The sequence below is a fragment of the Arachis stenosperma genome, chromosome 4 (genome assembly GCF_014773155.1).
Source record: "Arachis stenosperma cultivar V10309 chromosome 4, arast.V10309.gnm1.PFL2, whole genome shotgun sequence".
Classification (NCBI taxonomy): domain Eukaryota; kingdom Viridiplantae; phylum Streptophyta; class Magnoliopsida; order Fabales; family Fabaceae; genus Arachis; species Arachis stenosperma.
In genome coordinates, this window is record NC_080380.1 from 109974881 (window position 1) to 109998303 (window position 23423).

The following is a 23423-nucleotide window of genomic DNA, read 5'->3' on the forward strand; positions in this document are numbered from 1 at the left end:
TACGTGTTAAATTTTAATTAATTGTTGCTTAACTTGCTTACTTGGGCATTGTTTGAGCAGTTATTACTGTAGTTCATGACAAAATACCATCTTCTATTAATAATAAAAGAAGCAAACAAGAATTTTACTCCAGTAGATATGGAAGTCTAGTAAAGACACCTATCTCTCCTTGTTTAGAAATGATGTAAAACTGTATTCATTGTTATTCGATCTCATACTTTTCAGTCCAAACTTCAGAGGCAGATGAATAAATTTCACACAATGCCATTCTATTGGGTGGTGTTTGCCGCAGCTTCAATAGCCGTAGCCTATTATTTTCAGAATAGAGACATATATACAATGCCGAACTTAAACTAAAATAAACCCACTAGAACAACAAAGCAAGGGTTTTAACGGAGTGCAGCAGAGCTGAGAGGGGCGAGTGCTTTCTTAATTCTCTCCACAGCTTCTTGAAGGATAGTAAGGGATTCTGCATATGATATCCGAACACAAGTATCATCTCCAAATGCACTCCCAGGCACCAAGGCCACCTGCAATCCAAAACACCAAAAACGTAATAAATAATGTTTACCTCACTGGCAACATGGAAACTCCATGCAAGTTTTATAACTTGGCTAATATGTTCCTCAAATAAACAATAAAGGCCATTAAAGGAATTTACCTGGCCCTTATCCAAAAGATATCGACAAAGGGACTCCGAATCATCAATTCTACCAAATCCTTCAGCTTCTCTTCCATAGTAGTAGCTGAAATCAATGAATAGATAAAATGCCCCCTGCATGTGGGAAGAAAGAGTACACATTTATGAAGCAGAACAACAAACATATTAGGAAGAGACAGAACAAAGAGAATAACTATTAGGGAATTAAAAAATACATAATTGAGTTTTCTCAAACCTGGGGTTCTGATATTTTAAGACCCTCCATTTCCCTAAAACTTTTAACCAAGAAATCTCGGCGCTCCCGAAATGCTTTCACCATATTAGCTACAATTTCCCCACCAGCATAGCCTAGTCCTAACGCTGCAACTCCAGCTTTCTGAGCTATGCTATTGGGCCCTGTAGTGAACTGAATTCAATAGGATGCATCAGCCATTATGTAAGGCATATAATACAAACAGCATAGTTGTCTCAACTAATTCCAAATGAATGCTAGGATACCCCCCTGATTTTTTACTTCCAGATGGAAAATCTGATAAAAAAACCAATAATCTATTGTATGTATGTAGCATATCAGAAGGAAATCATGAGATATGATATTGTGCAGAAAAACATGGCCTAACAGAAAACTGCTGCATACCTGACTTTGAATCTTTCCACATGCTGCAACAAAATGTTTTGGACCAGCAATATATCCAAGCCGCCATCCAGTCATTGCAAAGGCCTATGAAATATAGTAATATACATCATCTGGCAACAGATCAACAAAACAAAGACCAAAAACTGACACTAAAAAGCCAGGGTGGTGGGGATATTGCAGATACAAATACAACTCTACTAGAAAGACAACACCACATTATTTACCGACCAACCTTGGAAAATCCGTTCACAGTTAAGGTTCTGTCCCACATTCCTGGTAGTGATGCAAAGCTTGTATGAGTTGCTGGTGCATAAATTATATGCTCGTAAATCTCATCAGAGAGAATCTGAATAAAACAGAAATGAAGTAAAGTAAGATCTTGAATGAAACTATGAAGGTCAAACAAATTGAAACACTGATGTCATGATGAAGAGTGTACCAGAAGCCTGGGGTGGTTTGCTACAATGTGGGCTATGTCTTGAAGTAATTTCTTGGGGTAGACAGATCCTGTTGGGTTAGATGGCGAGCAAAGAATGAGAAGCCTTGATCTTTGAGTAATTTTGGATTGAAGGAGTTTGGGGTCCAAAAGGAAATGATTATCTATTGATGTTGGAAGAATAACAGGTACAGCATCAGCCAACCTTGCCATTTCTGGGTAACTCACCCAATATGGAGCAGGAATAATGACCTGAAAAATTCTTTCACATCATATGATACCAAATAAGGCATAAAAAAAAGACAAGTATTGAAATTAAAAAAAAAAGAGATAAATTGAAATTAGATAAAAAGAGAATCATTCTACTTTTAATCCAATTTCTTATGCAATAAAAAAAATTCACTTAACCTAAATTATTCACAGCACAGTTTAAAAATTAAATCAAAAGAAATTACTCAACCTTCTACCTAATTTTCTAAGGTTGTATTTGTTTGTTGGGACCTGGACACTAATTATTAGACACAGTAGTACACATACATCGTTTGTTTGGTGAGATACAGACATGTATTTAGTGTTTTTCCTTAAAGCTGAAACAAGAAGACATAATGCATAGGACACAAAATTTGATTTTTTTATTTCTAATTATTTTTTAAACTATCAATGTATAAGACACAATGCATAACACGCAGAGAGTAAAATTGACATTTAATTTATACATGTGTGTCATGTATATTACTAAACACATTACAAAATTTGTGTATCTTTGTATTTTTGTTTATTTGTCTATGTATCTATGTATCTCAAAAACATTAACTAATGGCAACCTAAAATAACAAAAAAGAGATTCATTCAACTTCACTTGTCCTAAGAAAAATTTATAATCTCTTATTAGTTTAAATAAAAAAAATTTAAAACCCACTAATATAAAATTTGATCTAATAACTAAATAAATAAAAAACAAAATACATAAAATTAAATTAAATATTCTAATATTTAAAAATATAAATTAATAACTATTAAATAATACTTTACATCTTGCTAAAGCATGTATCACGGTATCATCATCATAACCTATGCAACAGAACTACTAGGCCAAGCATTAGGCTAAACTCAGAACAATTAAAAAGAGGAAAAAAGAAAATTATGCTGAAATTAAATAGTTACCTCGTCTCCCGGGGAGCAAACTGCAAGAACGGCCTGGGCAAGACTCTGCTTGGCTCCATTACTAAGCACAATATGATCAGGGGCGTAAGTGATCCCGTTCTCCTCTGCAACAGCAATTGTGGCACACTATGATAATCTGATAGCGAGTTTTGTTATTAAGGGAAAAAGAAGGTGAGATTTACCTTTGAGCTTATGAGAAATAGCCTGCCGTAATTGTAATGTTCCGGCGTTCGGGGTGTACCTTGTATGGCCTTCACGAATTGCATTAATCCCAGCCTATCCATAACCATAACCATTAAGAGTGAGGAGTCAGCACAGAGTTGAGAACATGGAAAGATGGAAAGAGTGTTAGTTTGGTTGGTGACCTCAGCAATGGGAGCGGGAGTGTCGAAATCGGGCTCCCCGGCGGCCAGGCGAATAACGGGGACGCCAGCTTGAACCAGTGCGTTTGCTTGGTCGCTTATGGCCACAGTCCTTGAAGGCTTCACGGCGTCGACTCGTGGGTTCAAGGAGTCATCAACCCCCATGGCCGCTGCACTACTCTGCTTCTTCTCCATTTGGATGGACCTGGAATGGGAATTAACGAAATGTATACGGCATGTGTTGGCCACTTTGAATTGCGCGGAAGACCACAGATGAGTGTTGCAATTGTCCACTCAACACTAACTAGAATGATAGTGACGTGTAACAACAGAACTAACCACGTCAGGCGAGGTAGAGACTAGAGAGATCGGAATTGGGAGGTAATTAATGTAAATCCGATATCGTGTTTCTTGCATCATAAGCAAAACTAAAACAGTTAAACCAGCAAAATTTATTCCATTCATCGACTATTTTTTAGTAGAATAATTTAATAATATATTTTTAATTTCTATTTTTAGATATTATTAATTAATTCTGATTAAAGAGAAATTCTGTTTATCTTCTAATATTTCTCTGACAAAATAATATCTATGACTTTTTTCATTTGATCTTAGCCAAAAGACCGAGAAAGATATTTATTCCTTGTTGAGAAATTTTTGTGCGGTTCCATTACAAATGAATGTTTTTACTTTTTAATCTATGTTACTCATTTTGTTTTATGTTAATCAAGTCATGTTAGTTTTTATTTTATTAATCTTTAAAAGTTAACTTATAAAAATAATGAATTTATAATATTAATTAGAAGGAACTTAAGAATATTGAGTTGTTCTTAGAATACCTCAGAATTTCAATCTTTTATTACACTTTAAAGTGAATAATTTGACTCACTTCTTCAATTTTATATATATATTTCGTTAGATAAAAAAACACGATATAATAAAATCTATTTTAAACAAAATGAATTATATAATGTGTATACAAATTATTACTAAAAAGTTATTTATCAATACAAAATATTTGTTAAAATATATAAAATATACGTTAAAAATATATAAAAGTAAATAATCATTTTAACACTTGAAAAATTTTGTTTTTATTAAAATAGATCTCAACATTTATTTTTGAGGTATCGTTTGACAAAATAGCCTGGACATTAACTCTTCATTCTAAATGTTAACAGAGATATTTAGGTGACACGTTAAGTATTTATCTAAAGAATTAGATGTGAAATTATAATATTATCTTTTTTTAAAAATCGAAGATTATTAAACTTAAAATCTCTATTTCACCTTCACATTTCAGTTTAACTCCATTGACTCAGTTTATCTCCATCGCCTCACAGCAAAAACTTCATCCGACAAAAGATTGCCTTTATTACATTCAACACATGTTCAAGGTACGTATTCATTTTGGATACAATTTTAACATTCAACACACCCAAAGATAACATTTTTTATTCGGGCCTGCTACACATACAAGTCTACAAGCATACAAGTTGGCCCAGTTCAAAGAGAACTCACGCGCATGAAGAGGATAACATGGTGCGTCAAAATCACGCGCTCAACACTCAAACGGTTAGTATGGCAGACTCTTTCACTTCTTCCACTTCTTCCACTTCTCAAGGCGCTTTGAAAACAAGGAAACCCTCCCATTTTCGAGCAAAAATCAAAGTTCAAAATATAGAAATCGTTGTTCGAAACCTCCATCAAAACACCATCAAACTCTCCGTGAAGAATCTGAAGAGAGAACAAAGCAACAATACTCAACGTAAGTCCATTAAGATTCATGTATATTTTACTTTTCTTCTACGTCGTTCTTCTAGGGTTTACTATTATTCTTGCTTCTTTGTTACAATGTTCTAAGTTCTACGTCGTTCTTCTAAGTTCTACGTTGTTGTTCTAAGTTCTCCTGCTATTGTTGTTGATTTTTGGGGGTTTATTCCGTAGATTGGGGGTGTATACTGCTTAACTTTGTAATGTGGCTTGATATTGAAGCATGGTTGAGTGATATCTGACTAATATCTATATGCATGCATCTGAATAATATCTATGGGTGTATCTTACTGTTATCAATGGGTGTATCTTGCTGATATCTTTGGGTGTATCTGACTCATATATATGGGTGTATCTTACTGTTATCAATGGGTGTATCTTATTGTTATTAATGGGTGTATCTGACTCATATATATGGGTGTATCTTACTGTTATCAATGGGTGTATCTTATTGTTATTAATGGGTGTATCTGACTCATATATATGGGTGTATATTACTGATATCTTTGGGTGTATTGTTCGTTTCAGAGAAAATGGCAGCAAGAAACAAAACAAAAGACCTCAAGTGTGCCACACATCTCCTGAGTGATAAGTTTAGAAACATGACTGAGGAGAAGAAGGCGATTGTGAGGGATCTCGGATTTGGTGGCTTGATGCACATCCCACCACTAAGGGTGGATCACCAACTCTTAAGGGAGCTGGCAAACAACTTCAAACTTGGGGAGAACAAACTGAAGACAGGATATGGTTCTTTCCAAATAACCCCAAAAAAAATAGGTCATGCGCTTGGCATCAATGCAACAGGTAACTAGCTTAAAATTATAGGTGTATATTAAGTTGTTGCTTGGGTGAATTTAAGTTGATGCTTGGGTGTATCTGAACCGACTTGGATACTTTGTTGTCTTTCTTTTTGTAGGAGACCTATTTCCTGAGAAAGTTGAGTATAAGAAACTTTTTGATGATGACAAAATAATTTATAGAAGATTCCAGGGTAAGACCCTCAAAAGTCTTACCGATGAAATGATGGAAATCGGCGTTGGCAACGAAGAGGAACGCCTGATGTTCAAGAGGATATTCATCCTCTACATACAGATGGCGTTCCTTTTGCCAACGACGATAAACAAAATATCGCCCGTGCACCTGGCCCCAATTTTTAAGATGGATGGCATATCGGAGAGAAACTGGGGGGGGCATGTTTTGACCTTCATGGTAAAGGGCATCACAGACTACCAAGAGAAGAAGAAGAAGGCAATTAATGGCTGCCTCTTCGCCCTGATGATAATCTACTTTCATCTTTCAAAAAACAAAGGCAAGAAGAGGGCTGAAAGACCACCAAAGCCCTGGATTGCCAACTGGACTAAGGAGCAGTTGGTGGAAAGAATGACTGCAGAAAGAGAGGAAATTTTGGTGAGTAATCATAATAAGTTGGTGTATTTTATTTACCTGAATGCTGCTAACTAAAATATCTCATGTTTCAGGGGATTGTGAAGATGGCAGAGACAAGAGAAAAAATGAAAAAAAAGAAAAAAAAGAAAAAAAACAAGAAATAAAAAAAACAAAAAAAAGGAAGGCGAGTCCAACATCGTCTTCGGAGACAGAAACTACTGACAGTGACACTTCTACCTCTGAGTCTGAGGCTCAAGAAGACTCAGAGGATTCGGGAAGAAAACACCCCGGCAAAAAGGGAAAAAGTAAGTACCACACTTGGGTGTAATTTCTTTTTTGAGTTGGGTGTATTTTGTTTGATCACGTTGGGTGTATGTAGTTTATTAAGCAGGGTGTGTTTCGTTTGCTGCGTTGGGTGTATATTGTATATTCGATTGGGTGTATCTCGTGAATTCATTTGGGTGTATTATTAGTATGTTCTGAATGATGATTGTTTGCCTTCTAGAATGGAGTCCAGAAAAAGAAAGCAGAGGCAAGAGGAGTCAGATTCTGATTCAGAATCTGAATCTGAACCAAGTGATGAGTAATGTCCTGAAATTATTACTCCTTTCTTTTGGCTTCATTATAAAGATTTCGTGTATTAACTGAAGTGTCTATTATTAACTTATAGGAGTGAAGAATCATCACCTGCGGAGAAGGAGAAGAAAAAGAAAAAAACAAAAACAACTCCAAAAAAGTAAGCAATTCTTTGGATAAAATTCTGTGATAAAATTAATTTTTTATTTCTGATTGGTAGTGTTTTTTTTCCACCCAGAACACAACAAAAAAAAAAGAAAAAAGTTGTTGTGGAGGATTCACCTCCTGAAGAAGATCAATACTTTGACGGGTACAGTACCTCGTATGCTATACTATGGTCTATCATCGTAATTATTTTTCTTAACATCTTATTTTATGAATGTAGTGAGAGATATGAAATATCAAGTGACGAACTCGATGAATGGCTAAGGAAAAACGTTGATAAATCTGCTGCAGAGGGGTATGTATTGCTGGGCTGTGTATTTGAGATTTTGGTGTCTTTTGTTTGCTAATAATTGTATCTTGTTTCGCAGGGAGAACCAAGCTGACCTGCGATCGACAGAAGGTCGCTATGTCTCCTCTGAAACGTAAGAAGCTTTATTATTTAATAAAATCTTGTTATCATGATTTGGATGTATTTTGTGAAACAATTTGGGTGTATTTTGTGGATCATGTTGGGTGTATGTTGTTTACTAAGTTGGGTCTATATTGTCCATTCGGTTAGTTGTATCTTGTGCATAAATTTGGGTGTATTTTAAACCTGTATCTTATTTTGTCTGAATAACATGAAATCTGTTTAGACTACCGACTGTGAACTTGGGAAGTGATGATCCTTCCTCTCAAGGACGCACAGAACAGAGTAGTGTAAACCAGCCGTCACAGAGCATGTAATTTCTCTTTCAAATAACCGTTACTTTTGTTCTTCTAATACCTTCTACTTCTAATTCTGTATATATTTTTTTTAGAAAAAAAAGCCCTTTATTATTTTATTCAAGAAAAAAAAGGCAGCAAAAAAAAGCAAAAACTGCAAGTATGTAAGTTCTCAAAAAACAAAGCCTGGCTTCTTTTTGAATTGTTCGGGTGTATTTTTTGACCTACTTTGGGTGTATTTTAGGTTGAGTCCGACTGATTCGAATATGATGGTTGTGAGGGAACAAACACCGTTCGAAGCGCTTGCAATGTGAGTTTTTCCAAGAATATTTCAACCTTATAACCTTATTATTTTCAAATACGTTGTTAACCTTTCATTTTTCTTCTTGTTTAGAGTCCCGATCTAGGTTTTTGTGCCGGCATCCCAAACAACAACTGACACAGATTTCGAACCAACTCCTATGCTACGGATTGAAGGGACTAGAGAAACGTAAGAAATAGTATTGGGTGTATATTTGTTTAGGGTTTGGGTGTATATTTGCTAACAGTTTGGGTGTATATTGTTCCTGATCAATTTTTTTTTACGCCATGATTAATTTTGTGTAACTGTGCAGCACTCCTGAATCCCCCAAACAACTTCAAAAAACCACACCCACGCTTCCCCCAGCTCCAACTAAGATGTAAGTTCATCAGACTAAAATCAATCTTTGCTTATCATCCGTATATTATTATTCTTACTCTTATTCTTATACATCATGACGCAGTCATCCAGCCGCAGAAGACGCTGCTGCGCTGTTGATGATGGCACGGACAACAACCTATGTTCCTAAAACAGATTCAGGGATGCCATCATTCAGCCTTGGATTGACTGATTCAAGCTAGGAGGGGGCGTCAACGCAGGAGACAGAAAAGGAAAAATCTCCAGAAACTGCAAGTATGCTAGAACAATTAGACAATTTGGTCCAAAAATTAGCAAGCAATGCGGCGAAGGGAAAAAACGAAAGTCCACAAATTCAGAGGGAGACTGGGGGAGAAAGTTCTGCAAAGTTTGAAACTCCAGGGGGAATAAATCAAATTTCAGATGATATGAAACAAAAGTGCTACATCTGGGGGACGAGACTGAAGGAAGACGCAAATGGCAATACTGACGAGTATGAGGAGATTTGCACTCTGATTGGCAAAGGAGAATACATTTTGATCAGAACGCACCTTGCATCCCTCCAGGCAAAAAGTGATATAGAATCTCAGGTAATATTAGACTAACATTAATGTTTTTACACCAAAATAAACTGCAATGTTTATTAATGTAAAATTGATTTCGGCATATATTTTTAGATTGTATCTGCCATCTGCCTCATCCTAAACCAGAAAAATGAAAAGAGGTTTCAGGAACAAATATACTGTCTCCCCCCCGATATTGTGGTAAGTGTTACTTCTACGAACTTTGGGTGTATTTTCTGCATTGATTTGGGTGTATTTTTTAGGTTCGATTGGGTGTAAGTTGTGTATTTTCACTATTTCATTTCTTGTTTCGCAATTCTTGCAGAGCATGGCACTTTTGGATCACCCAAAGGGGGAATTCATATCCCCGAAAACGAAAAAGGAATTCAGGGTGGAAGCCTACCCGAGTTTCATTCACTTCATAGATAGAAAAAAATTAAGTTTGCATCCATATGTAAGTTTTCGTTTGCTAAATTTGTTAGTACGCTTATTTACTTATATGCCAAATAAAATAACACACTGTTGAAATGTGGCAATCCTTCAGATTTTTGCTCCTGTTTGCCACTCGGGACATTGGTGGTTATGGCTGATAAATACAACAAAGCGGAAATGTCAAATACTTGACCCGCTACACAAAAAAGCTCCAAGCGATGAGAAAAAGGACATTAATAAATTCACTGTAAGTTGCCTCTGTCTTCTTTACTTTAATAGATAGGTATATTTCGAAGGTTGTGTTGGGTGTATATTCCATATTCAGTTGGGTGTATCCTGTGCATTCATTCGGGTGTATTAATGATTTGTTTTGGTATTTAAGGGATATGTATTTTCAAGATTGATAATATATGCCGGCGGGAAACCTCTGGAGAAAGGCGAGAAGGAGAAGGAAATTAAAGCATCATATGTTAAAATATCAGGCCAAAAAATAAGGTATAAATTTGTGACTCTGAACATTAAACTTTCCTAAATGAGATTTGTAATTTATTTTCTTCGTTTTCAGCTATGACTGCGCTATCTACGTTATGAAGTGGCTTGAGTTAATTGAGCCGGAAAACATCAAAAAGGGGAAGTATGAATGGGATAATTGGCCACAGGTAACTGTCTTTAGAACTATATAACTCTGTATTACTTTACTGAATTAATATTGCTGTTTAAACAGAATATACTTTTTAATTGTAGGAGGAGGTGGACCACTATAGAGTGGAGTATGCTTCCCGGATACTATTCAGTGAGATGAATAAACAGAGAGATCGGGCAATTAGAGAGAGTAGTGCTATAAGGCTGTCGAAGCCATCCTCTGTATTATTGAGTCCGTTTTGTCAGATTAATTCTGCTGATATAGAAACTGGGTAATTCAACTGCTGTGTAGTTTGTAAATTAAACAAATGATGTAAATATTTGCCAATTATCAACAACTTCTATTCCATGTATATTTTTTCCCATAGTTAAACTATCTGTGCTGGTAAACTGTCTGTGATGTATTTAAAAACTGTATTACAGGTGGTAAACGCAAATTATAAACTGTTACACCCAACGCAAATCTAATAATACACCCAAGATTGCATAAAATATACACCCAACTGTCTGCGCTGTACTCAAAATGTATGAATTACATGTACTAAAATATGAAGAAAAACATCAAATGAAATATACACCCATAACCTGCGAATTTTTACAGCTTTTGTTCTATATGTATCTATATATGTGTCTATATGTAAATTGTGAATTAACAAAAATACACCCAAAAGAAACAGTGCTTTTACACCCATATTCTATAAAACTATACACCCAACGAGTTATTCCTTGCTGCTGGTACCCTGAGCTGATAATTCATAACGTGCCCTTGATATTGGTTGGAATTTGAATACACCGCTGATGCAGCATCAAACACGTTTATCTGAATATAACACTCACACATTAGCTAAACTATTAACGAGAAAAATAAACTCAATCGCCACAAATTTAAAGAACATTTCCTTGTACCTCGCTTAAAACTTTCGTCTTCTTCTTCTTTGTGGCATTTGCAATCTGTTTCTCCAGCTTTGAACCTAGCCTGTTTTTTGGACGTCCTCTTGTTCGAATCCTTGGCGGGCTTTGAAGCTCGTTAACGGATTCCAAGTTGGCGTCTTCGTGGGATAAAGAAGATCTCCCCTTCCTTTTGGCTTTTAATGCTTCCATCTCGGCCATGATGTTATCGTACGCACGGTGTAGAATTGCAGTCAGCTCCTCCGATTCGGAGGCAAATTCGCAAATATTTTGCGAACGAAAAACCAATTGGTCGAACCTCTTGCTTCTTGGCTCCATTAGTGGCTCGTCGTGGCTGCTCTTGATGTGTGTGTGTCGCCTCTTTACCTTCTTGCTCCATCGTTCCAGTATATATCTAGGAGACACTTGGCTTACTTGTTCGAAGCTTAACACGCTTAGTGCGTGACGGCACAGTATCCCTCTCGACTCGAATAATAAGCATTGGCATTTTACCTCGGCTGCAACTGAGTCGTAGGTAACTACGAACTTGTTGAATATTGAGCTGGAAACTTGTTCTCCGACTTCGTATATTGAATAGCCTAGAGCGGAATTCTTTAATCTGGTGATACAATTCGCCTTTCCTCTGAATTGCGCTTGGACTTTCCTAAACTTTGCATGAGTGTATGCATCTTGAAACTGAGCTTCAATGGAGGATTTGGTTGCACACGGTATGACCGTATGAAAATCTGCAGCATCTGATTCTCTCTCAGCTTGCTCCCTGCTTCCGAGGCAATTATCGTATTGCTTGACGAACTGAATAAGCGAGCTGTTCCGGGTGATGTACTTGTTAAAAAATGAATGCATGCTCTCGCTCCTTTGTGTGCTTCTCATCCCTGCCCAGAAGTGGTGATCCAGATAGATAGGAACCCATATGTGACGGTCTTCGTATAGATTTGCATAATACACCCAAACACAGACTGTAAAATACACCCGAGAGAACATACAATTAACACATCTGATGCAGATTTTAAAAACACATTACCTGAAAGCCACTTGTTGTCCGCAAGACCAAAATTCAGCAGAAAATCGTTCCAATTCCTATCGAATGAGTCTTTGCTACGAGAGTTCCAAACAACATGGCTCATTTCTTGTTCGATATCGGCATGTCCCTTGTACCCGTTTAATTTGCTTGGAATCTTCTTCATGATGTGCCAAATACACCAGCGGTGAACTGTTGTTGGCATACAGGCCTCTAAAGCCCTTTTCATTAATGCGCACTGATCGGTGAGAAAATCTTTCGGAGCGTTTCCTCCCATGCAACGAAGCCAGCATTGAAATAACCATTTGAATGATTCAATTTCTTCGTTCTTCATCAAAGAGCATCCGAGAAGTGTTGACTGACCGTGGTGGTTCACCCCGACAAAAGAACCACAGACCAAATTATACCTGAAACAAATTACCATGGTCCAGAATGCAAAATCATTAGGTACACCCCAACAAATGCTTCGAATACACCCAATGAGACAGCCAATATATACCTCTGCTGCGGATTCATAAAAATAAATTAATTTAGCATCATAAACAGGGACAGTTTGTTACCTGTTTGTATTGTAGGTGGTGTCGAATGAAATGACGTCTCCAAAATACTCAAAGGCGGCTCTGCTTCTTGCATCGGCCCAAAAAGCCAGCTTAATCGATTGATCCTCCTCGAGTTCGAGCTCAAAAAAGAAATTCGGATTCTTCTCTCTCATTCTTAAGAAATATTTCTCGAATTCTTTTGCATCTTCTTGTTCGGAAACATTCCGCACTTCCCTGGTAATGTAATTCCTCACGTCCTTTTCGATAAAATTTAACTCGCGGTGACCCCCGGCAGCGACAACAAATGATTGATAGGTTTTGCTTGGTCTGATACCGGCCTCCTCGTTATTCTCTATCGTACGACGAATGGACATGGTTAATTCCCTGTGCTGTTTGAGCATCTCTGCTTTGCTTGGACAGCAGGGGTGTGAATGATCCAGCACAACCTTTGAAATGATTCAAGCACCGACATCCTTCAATGTGTGTATATAAATTCTTGCAGGACAGTTTAAACTGGCTGTCGGATTGGTCTTCTCGGTCGGAGATATTTTAGATCTCCATTTTTCCTCTCTGCTACATGTAATCAGTTGATTCTTAATCTCGTTTCCCTTCCTATTTGTGCACCGAACTCTTGTAGAGAAACCTGCAGCCTTGGCGTAGTTCCTGTAAAATTTTCCAGCATCTTCAAGGGTGGTAAAGGTCATTCCGACCTTCGGAACAAGCTCGTCATCAACAACCGAGAGAGGCTGCAAAATACACCATGTCAGAACTGTGAATACACCTATAGATATCATTCAAATACACCCAATCATGTCTAATATGATACACCCGAACCGCAACAACTCAACTACAGAATGACCTTTAAAGCCATAAACTGTAAATACTCAGGCTGCAGAATACACCATGTCAAAAACTAAAATCACACCCAATCATGTTTGATATAATACACCTGAACAACAACAACTCAATTAAAATAACAAAAAACCAGTAAAGTGTAGATACACCCACACTTCTAGCTAAAATACACCCAAAGAAGAATTGATCTACACCCGAGCGTCTGCTATAAATTCCAGGTAATTAATCACAACTAATACATTGAATGGACAGATTCATGTTAACGTGTTACTTTCACAGTCAATGTTCAGCAATTTTTCAACTACACAATGCTATACAAATTACTGAAAGAAAAATCATACTAATCTTATGTAAATCAAACCTCAGGAAATTCGTTGAATTCAAGTTCATAATCCACTTCGCCTGGATTCAGCTAACAATCAGAGGTTGAATGATCCATTATCTTCAAAACGAGTTCAAACTTTGATTTCAGAAAACAACAAATCAAAATAGAAAACGAAGGTCGAGTTGCAGAGAGAGAAAAAGGTAACGTAAACGAAGAACATACCAGTGAGAAAAGGACAGAAAAAGAACGATGGAGAAGAAGGAGGGAAGACGCGCGAGAAGAAGAACAACCAAATCTCAAAATATCGAAAACGAAGAAGGAAACAAATATTTTAAATTTGGTAGTTAGATATACGCAGAATGTTATATAGCGCGTGTAATCAACGTACGTGGAGCAGCGCGTATTTGTTTAATGAACTTGTAAAGCATACAAGCCCTAATGGCTTGTATGCAGAGCTTTTCCGTTTTTTATTATTAACTTTTATCATCATATAGCAACAACGACACTACCATCACCTAAATAATGAGAACATATTCATAAATATAACTAAAGCTATCTCAATTACAAGTACCAACAATAAAGTTTCTATCCTCCTCGAGTATTCTTCAATCCCAGATGACCTCATAGCTAATTAGCTATATGTCTTATAATTCTCTCATTATCTAAGTTTTTCTTCCTTTTACTCCTTCCAACATTCAGTTTAATTTTTTTAAACTCTTCTTCCACTTCATCAACCCAAATAAAATACTCACATCCCATTCTCAATTTTTGTCAAAATAGAAAGGAAGAAAAAAAGATTCAACAAATAAAAAAATAAAAAATCTATTTCAGTGGGTTTCATACAAAACAACATACCTACCAAAAAAAATAACGAAAAAACCAACGCTCAGAAGTGGTCTAAGTATTCAATTTTAGCATCACCACCTCCTAACAGCAAATGCAGGTTCCATCAAATAATTTTTCCTTTCTTGTGGTGCAGCCCTCATGGTTTCCGTAGATAGAAGCGCCATTTTGAATCAACAAAGTTTTCTTTTATATTTTTGCTCTACTAACTACTCAATTTGGGGTTTAGGATTTTTTTTCAAGTTAAAATGTGAATCAACCTCACAAAATATCATTCTAACTCTTCAGGTAAGAACTTAACGTATCACCTAGACATTTCTATTAACGTCTAAAATGAAAAATTAACGTTGAAGTTATTTTTTCAAATGATGCATATTTTTTGAAGTTTATTTTGTCAAAAATTAATGTTCGGATCTATTTTGACAAACACATAATTTTTCAGATGCCAACATGACAATTTACTCAGTATACAATAACACTGCATAATCGATAATTTTTAATGTAATTATAAAATATTTAATAATAAATATACAAAGATTTATAATTAAGGATATGAATTTAATTGTTAATTCCTGTAGGATAACGTGTGGTCATGATTACGATTTAAATCTTATTATAATTTCAAATTTTACATACTTAATTTATTTTTTGATTTTACATAAAGTCTTGATTTTTTTTAACTTATAAACAAGTAACTAATCTAATACTTATGTTTATATTGAGTTCTTATTTCAGAGAAATGTTAGTTTTTCATTTATTTGTCTTGTATTAAATTAACAATAATTAATTTTTTATTTTTTATTAAAAGTATTGATTTTCTAATTTTTTTTAATACATTTCTTTTGAATCTTTTCAATATACTATATTGTTATGTGGATATTAAAGATATTATACATTTTGTTCATTTAGTCATTCGATAAAAATATTTCAGTAAACGAAATTCATAAATACCTTTTAAATGTCTAACTAAATATATATAATCAGTCTAATGGGTCCTCTGTTATAAAATAACTAAATAAATAAATAAGGAAGATGTAACAAATATAAAATAAAAAAATATAAAAAAAGAGAAAGAAATATTGCAACGTAAAGAGAGAGAGAATTGTTTATTGATTGTGTATTGTACGTAAGGTTATAAAGCCTTATTTATAGTCGTACAAATTCAACCTTTATTAAAGGTTGGTCTTCATATTAATCTCAAATCTCTTTCTTGAAAACTTCAGCCGCCCATATCATTAATGGGCATCCATCCTTATCACAACACTCCTTCTTGGATGACCATTTAGGATTATTGTCTCGTTAAAACCTTACTAAAGAAAAACCTTGTGGGAAAAAACCTTAGCGAAGAAAAAAGAGTACAATATCTTTTGTGATGGGGACTGCCTCATTAAAAATATTGTCAAAAAAAATCCAATAGAAAAAAAATCTGACCAAGGAAAAAAAGTACAGTCTCCCCCTCTTGCCGACATTATTTTATATCTCAAAATCGGCGCATCCCAATCTGATTTACCAATCTTTCAAAAGAAGATTTTGGGAGTGACTTTGTGAATAAATCTGTCAGATTATCATTTGAGCAGATCTGTTGGATATCAATTGTCCCTTGATTTTGAAGATCATGAGTGAAGAAGAATTTGGGAGAAATATGCTTTGTTTTATCACCTTTGATGTATCCGCCTTTAAGTTGAGCAATGCATGCTGTATTATCTTCAAACAGGACAGTTGGAGCTATCTTATGATCAATGAGTCCACATGATGACAGAATATATTGGATCAAACTCCTGAACCAAAAACACTCGCGACTAGCTTCATGTATCGCAAGTATTTCGGCATGATTAGAGGATGTTGCAGCAATCGTCTGTTTCGTAGACCTCCATGATATAGCTGTACCACCATATGTCAACAGGTATCCTATTTGAGATCTCTCTTTATGTGGATCAGACAAGTATCCAGCATCTGCATAGCCAACTAATTGTGACTTGGATCCATATGGATAAAACAATCCCATATCAACTGTCCCATTCCATTCTAATGTCTTCTGGTTGGAGAGGAATTATACCTTGCTAGTAAATTCACCACGAATGATATGTCAGGTCACGTATTATTAGCAAGATACAGTAGCGCTCCAATGGCACTAAGATATGGTACTTCAGGACTAAGGATATCTTCATTCTCTTCTTTAGGACGGAATTGATCATTTTCCGCATCCAAAGATCTTACGATCATTGGGATACTCAAGGGATGTGACTTATCCATATAAAATCTTTTCAAGATCTTTTCTGTGTATGTCGCTTGATGAATAAAGATCCCATTTTTTGTATGCTTGATCTGCAGGCCGAGACAAAATTTAGTCTTTCTAAGATCTTTCATCTCAAATTCTTCTTTTAAAGTTTTTATAATTATTGGAATCTCTTCAGGAGTTCCAATGATATTTAAATCATCAACGTACACAGCAATTATAATGAATCCAGATGCAGTTTTCTTTATAAAAACACATGGACAGATATCATCATTCTTGAATCCATTTTTGGCTAGATACTTAGTAAGACGATTATACGACATTCGTCCAGATTGCTTTAGACCATATAAAGATCTTTGCAATTTAACTGAATATAACCCTTGCGAATATTCATTGGATGGTTTAGATATCTTTAGTCCTTCAGGGACTTTCATATAGATATCCTGATCTAATGAGCCGTATAAATAGGCTGTTACCACATCCATTAAATGCATATGCAGTTTATGATATGCAGATAAACTGACCAAATAACGCAATATTATTGCATCCACTACAGGGGAATACGTTTCTTCATAATCTATACCGGGCCTTTGTGAAAAACCTTGTGCCACAAGTCGAGCTTTATAGTGCACAACTTCATTTTTCTCATTTCATTTTCTCATAAATATCCACCTGTATCCAACAGGTTTTACATCTTCTAGTGTACAGACTAAAGGTCCGAAGACTTCACGTTTTGCAAGTGAGTCTAATTCAGCCTTCATGGCTTCTTTCCATTTTGGCCAATCATTTCTTTGTCGACATTCTTCGACTAATCTTGGCTCAAGATCCTTACTTTCATGCATGATATTTAATGCCATATTATATGCAAATATTTCATTGACAATTGTCTTATTTCGGTCCCATTTCTCTCATATAAAGACATAATTTATTGAGATCTCATTATTTTCACAATTTTCAAGTACTTGAACGTCTTTTGGCGTTAAAATTATATCAGAATTTTGGACAACTGCAGGTGCTTTATTGTGCCTTTTTCAACAGGAATAGTATTTACCTCTTTTCTCTTTCGAGGATTTTTATCTTTGGAACCGACAAGACTGCCACACTTTTGGCGTGTATTTACTTCATTGGCTATTTGTCCTATTGAGACATCAATTCGAATTGGAAAATTTTCCGTCCTGCCACACTTCTGGCGTGAATTTGCTTCAGTGGCTACTTGTCCTACTGGGACATCAATTCGAATTGGGATATTTTTCGCTGGTATATAAAATTTAGTTATCTTCTTTGTATCAGAAAATGCATCAGGCAATTCATTTGCTATTCTTTGCAAATGTATAATCTTTTGAACTTCTAGTTCACATTGCCCTGATCGAGGATCTAAATGCATCAACGATGATGCTTTCCAATTAAGTTCCTTTTCAAGAAGCTTATTCTCTTCCCTAATGTTGGAAATTTTGATTCATCAAAATGACAATCCACAAACCGGGCTTTAAATACATCTCCAGTTTGTATCTCAAGATACCTTACTATAGAGGGATAATCATATCCAACATATATCCCCAATTTTCTTTGGGGTCCCATTTTGGTGCGATTAGGTGGTGCAATGGGAATATATATCGCATACCCAAATATTTTTAAATGGGAAATATTTGGCTGATGGCCAAAAGCTAATTGTATAGGAGAGAACTGATGGTAACTTGTTGGCCTCAAATGAATAAGTGCTGCAGCATGTAAAATAGCATGCCCTCAAATCGAGGTTGGGAGATTTGTTCTCATAAACAAGGGTCTAGCAATTAATTGGAGGCGCTTGATAAGTGATTCTGCTAACCCATTTTGTGTGTGAACATAAGCTACTGGATGTTCAACACTTATTCCATTAGCCATACAATAAGCATCAAAAGCATGGGAAGTAAATTCACCAACATTATCAAGACGAATTGCTTTGATTGGATTTTCTGAAAATTGTGCTTTTAATTGAATAATTTGAGTCAATAATCTCGCAAACGCCAAGTTGTGAGAAGATAATAAGCACACATGTGACCATCTCGAAGATACGTCTATCAGGACCATAAAATATCTAAAAGATCCACATGTTGGATGAATAGGTCCACATATATCACCTTGAATCCTTTCTAGGAATTCAGGATATTCAAATCCAATCTTTACTGGTGATGGCCTTAAAATTAATTTCCTTTGAGAACATGCAGCACAACAAAACTCACTAGATTTAAGAATCTTCTGGTTCTTTAGTGAATGTCCATGGGAGTTTTCAATAATTATTCTCATCATGGTTGTTCCTGGATGATCCAATCTATCATGCCAAGTTATGAATTCATTTGGGTTAGTAAACTTCTGGTTTACAATGGCATGTGATTCAATTGCACTAATATTGGTATAATACAATCCAGATGAAAGTGAGGGTAACTTTTCTAATATAACATTTTTATTTAAATCATGAGTTGTGATACATAAGTACTCATGATTTTTCTCATTCATTGTTTCAATATGATATCCATTTCGGCGAATATCATTGAAACTCAACAAGTTCCTCAGAGACTTGGTAGATAATAGTGCATTATTTATTATAAATTTTGTTCCTCTGGGAAACAAAATTATAACTCTTCCGGAACCTTCTATCACATTGCCTGAGCCAATAATCGTATTAACATATTCTTCTTTTGGTACAAGATGGGTAAAATATATAGTACTTTTAAGAATAGTATCTGAACTTGCACTATCCGCAAGGCAAATATCTTCAGAATATGTCCTTGCCATTTTTTTTCAAAAACAAATGATAATAATAATAAAATGAGTAGAAGTACGTGCACAGTAAAATTATTCCAATGAATACTTAACAAACACATACATATATCAAACTATTCCATCATTGATCAAATAGCCAATATTTTCTTCAGAATCCTTAAAGAAATTAGATACATCATAATGAGTGGTAAAATTTTCATCATTTGAAACAAAATTTGTTTCCTTTCCTTTGTCATCATTTTTCAAGGATGCTTGATAAAGATCAACTAGGTGCCTTGTGGTACGACAGGTACATGACCAATGGCCCTTTCCACCACAACGGAAGCATTTATCCTCAATTGATATACTTTGCCCATTGTTTCTTTCTTTATCCCACTTCTGGTGAGATCTTTTATTGTGAACATAATTTCTTTTCCTTCCATAATTTTTCTTGTTATCAAAATCTTTCCATTTACCTCTTCTGGGGTTATAATTTGCCGCATTTGCTTCAGGAAATGGGGCGGCGCCAGTTGGGTGCACTTCATGATTTTTTAAGAGCAACTCATTGTTATGTACAGCAACAAAAAAGCAAGAAATTAGCTCTAAATATTTTTTAAATCCTTTTTCTCGATTGCTACTGCAGGAGCACATTCGAGATATGTAAGGTCGAAAAAGTTTTCTCTAACATATCGGGCTTAAGGAAGTATTTGATGATTGTACTTTTCTTCAAAATCTTTCCACAGATCTGCAGGATCTTTTAATGTGGAATATTTATTTTTCAATTCTTCGTCAAGATGACGACGAAAGAAAATTATGACTTTGGCTATATTCTTTTGGGATGTATTATTTTTAATCTTAATGGTATCTCCAAGATCCATTGAATCAAGATGGATTTTAACATCTAGTATCTATGATAAATAATTATTTCTAGATATATCAAAAGCATTATATTTAAGATGAAAGAGTTTTGACATAATAAAAAATTTGTTACCTAAAGTCTTCCTAAAACTTCGTTAGAGTTTCGTGCTAATAATTTGTTATAAAATAACTAAATAAATAAATAAGAAAGATATAACAAATATAAAATAAAAAAATATAAAAAAAAGAAAAAAATATTACAACGTAAAAAGAGAAAAAATTGTTTATTGATTATGTATTGTACATAAAGTTATAAAACCTTATTTATAACTGTACAAATTCAACCTTTATTAAAGGTTGGTCTTCATATTACTCTCAAATCTCTTTCGACATCCATCCTTATCACAACATCCTCATATTATAATTACAATATCTACTCCGATGAATAGTAAAAAAGTTGGTGAACTATTAAAAAAAAAAAAAATACGCGATGAATATTTTAAAAGCCAAAGAAATTGAAAGTATGAAACCATTCCATTCCAATAATGTAGGTGCTTGTAGTAGCACCTGTTATCAGCTTCAATAGGCATAGTCCCTTATTTCAGAAAAGACAGTTTACAATTAGAGGCATAAGATAAGAAGAAAGCACGACTTTAAAGGAGTTCAGCAGCAGATTTGAGAGGAGCGAGTGCTTTCTTAATTCTGTCAACAGCAGAGTGCAGGATTGGAAGGGATTCAGCGTATGATATGCGGACGCAACTATCATCTCCAAATGCACTCCCAGGCACCAATGCCACCTTTACAAACCAAAACAATTAGTTACTTTTTCATCATTTCAAAAAGAGTTTAATTAATAATTACCAGGCCCTTATCCAGCAGATATCGACACAGGGACTCCGAATCCTCAATTCTACCAAATCCTTCCGCTTCTTTTCCATAGAAGGAGCTGAAATCAGTGAACAGATAGAATGTTCCCTGCAACATGCATATTTATATATCAAGTAAAACATACAACAGAACATATCACAATAGAATATAATTGAGTTTGCATACCTGTGGTTCTGATATTTTAATACCCTCTATTTCACTGAAGCTTTTCACCAAGAAATCTCGTCGCTCCCTAAAGGGTTTCAGTTTCACCATTTCAGCCACAATTTCCCAACCGGCATGGCCTAGTCCTAAGGCCGCAACTCCAGCTTCCTGAGATATCCTATTGGGCGATGAAGTCAGCTGAATTCAACAACGTGCATCAGCAGCCATTTTACACATAATACACATAAATATATAGCATAGTGTTTTTTGTTTCTTTGGTCCTTTGGCCTCCTTATTATAAATATATATATATATATATATATATATATATATATATATATATATAGCATAGTGTAATCCTCCAACTCATTCCGAATGAAACTAGAAAGTAGAAAATTCTTAAATTTCATTCACCAATGTTGAATCTGGTCAAACCTAAGAATCTATCTATATATACTAACGGATTAGAAAATATGAAATTGTGCACATACCAGGCTTTGGAGCTTTGCACATGCTGCAACAAAATCCTTTGGACCGGCAATATATCCAAGCCGCCAACCAGTCATTGCAAAGGTCTAAGGAGCACAGATTAAAAGCGTGAAAATCCAATCCCCGATCCAGCTTCCGCATCACAAGTTGCAACTATACTAGTTTGAGATGTATATTCAAAAGCATCAAGTTAGAAAGCAGCCTTAGAAAATCCATTGACATTCCTGGTAAGGAGGCAAAGCTTGTATGAGTTGCCGGTTCATAAACGATGTGTTAATAAATTTCATCAGAGAGAACCTGCGCAAAAGAGAGAAGATCAGAATTGAAGAAGCTAGAAGAGTTGTGGTGTGATGCTGGAAGGTGCATAGTAAATTAGTAAGCATTGTACCAAAAGCCTTGGGTGGTTTGCCACAATGTGGGCTATGTCTTGAAGTAATTTCTTGGGGTAGACAGATCCTGTAGGATTAGATGGCGAACAAAGAATGAGAAGTCTGGATCTTTGAGTAAGTTTGGATTGCAGGAGTTTGGGATCCAAAAGGAAATGATTATCTATTGATGTTGGAAGAATGACAGGTATTGCATCTGCCAACTTCGCCATATCTGGGTAACTGGCCCAGTACGGAGCTGGAATAATGACCTAAAGTTGAATAATTTCACGTTTTTAATGAGGGGTAATGTTAGAAAAAAATATTAAAATTTGTCTTATTTAATATTTATAATAATTAATAAATATTAACTAAGATAAATTTTAAATTTTTTTATTAATTTTTTTATTATCAAATATTTTTTCATAATTATGGTCTAAAGATTTTCAACCATTAATTTCCGGTCGTCGTGGCATGAATAGTGGTCAATAAATAATATATTGAAGTAAAATTAATAGTAATAGTACACCTCATCTCCAAGGGAGCAAAGTGCAAGCATAGCTTGAGCAATACTCTGCTTGGCTCCATTGCTAACAAGAATCTGATCGGGTGTGTAGCAGATTCCGTTCTCGTGTGCAAGCTTACGAGAAATGGCTTGGCGTAGTTGTAAGGTGCCGGCATTGAGGGTGTAGGTTGTGTGGCCTTGATGAATAGCGTGAATTCCAGAGAGGCCAGGGAAATGGGTGTGGGAGTTTGGAAATCAGGCTGTCCAGCTGCCAAGCGGATCACAGGAACGCCAGATTGGAGAAGCGAAGCTGCGTAGTCGCTAATGAGCATTGTCTTTGAAGTGCTCACTCCCTTCACACGTTCACTCAACCACATCATTTCCTTTCCCGTCATATCCTCCATTCCTCACTGCGCTCCTGCCTCTCCACCCACGCACCTTACTCCTAAGTCCTAACCACACCTAATCAGAAATTAAAATAAGGACTCGCATTAACACGAGGATTACCCAGTACTTTCAGGGACAACAATTTTTAGTAATTTTAATCTGG

The 23423-nt window shown here is 35.5% G+C and overlaps 1 protein-coding gene and 1 pseudogene across 2 annotated transcripts; both read right to left on the reverse strand.

Annotated features, from left to right (window-relative positions):
- Positions 1-99: 99 nt before the first annotated feature.
- LOC130973578 (bifunctional aspartate aminotransferase and glutamate/aspartate-prephenate aminotransferase-like) lies at positions 100-3582 on the reverse strand. 2 transcript variants are annotated; one of them, XM_057898177.1, is made up of 9 exons: positions 3264-3483; positions 3081-3174; positions 2899-3002; positions 1738-1996; positions 1531-1644; positions 1299-1382; positions 897-1067; positions 662-775; positions 100-530 (listed from the first exon to the last, which is right to left on the reverse strand). In XM_057898177.1, exons 2-9 carry the CDS (start codon positions 3162-3164, stop codon positions 390-392), a joined length of 1071 nt encoding a protein of 356 aa, XP_057754160.1. In that variant the 5' UTR covers positions 3165-3174; positions 3264-3483; the 3' UTR covers positions 100-389. The 2 variants fall into 2 exon arrangements, with proteins under 2 accessions (XP_057754160.1, XP_057754159.1); XM_057898176.1 differs by having other exon boundaries at positions 102-530; positions 1738-1986; positions 3264-3582.
- Positions 3583-21046: 17464 nt separating this feature from the next.
- Positions 21047-23277, reverse strand: LOC130975307 (bifunctional aspartate aminotransferase and glutamate/aspartate-prephenate aminotransferase-like; annotated as a pseudogene).
- Positions 23278-23423: the final 146 nt, after the last annotated feature.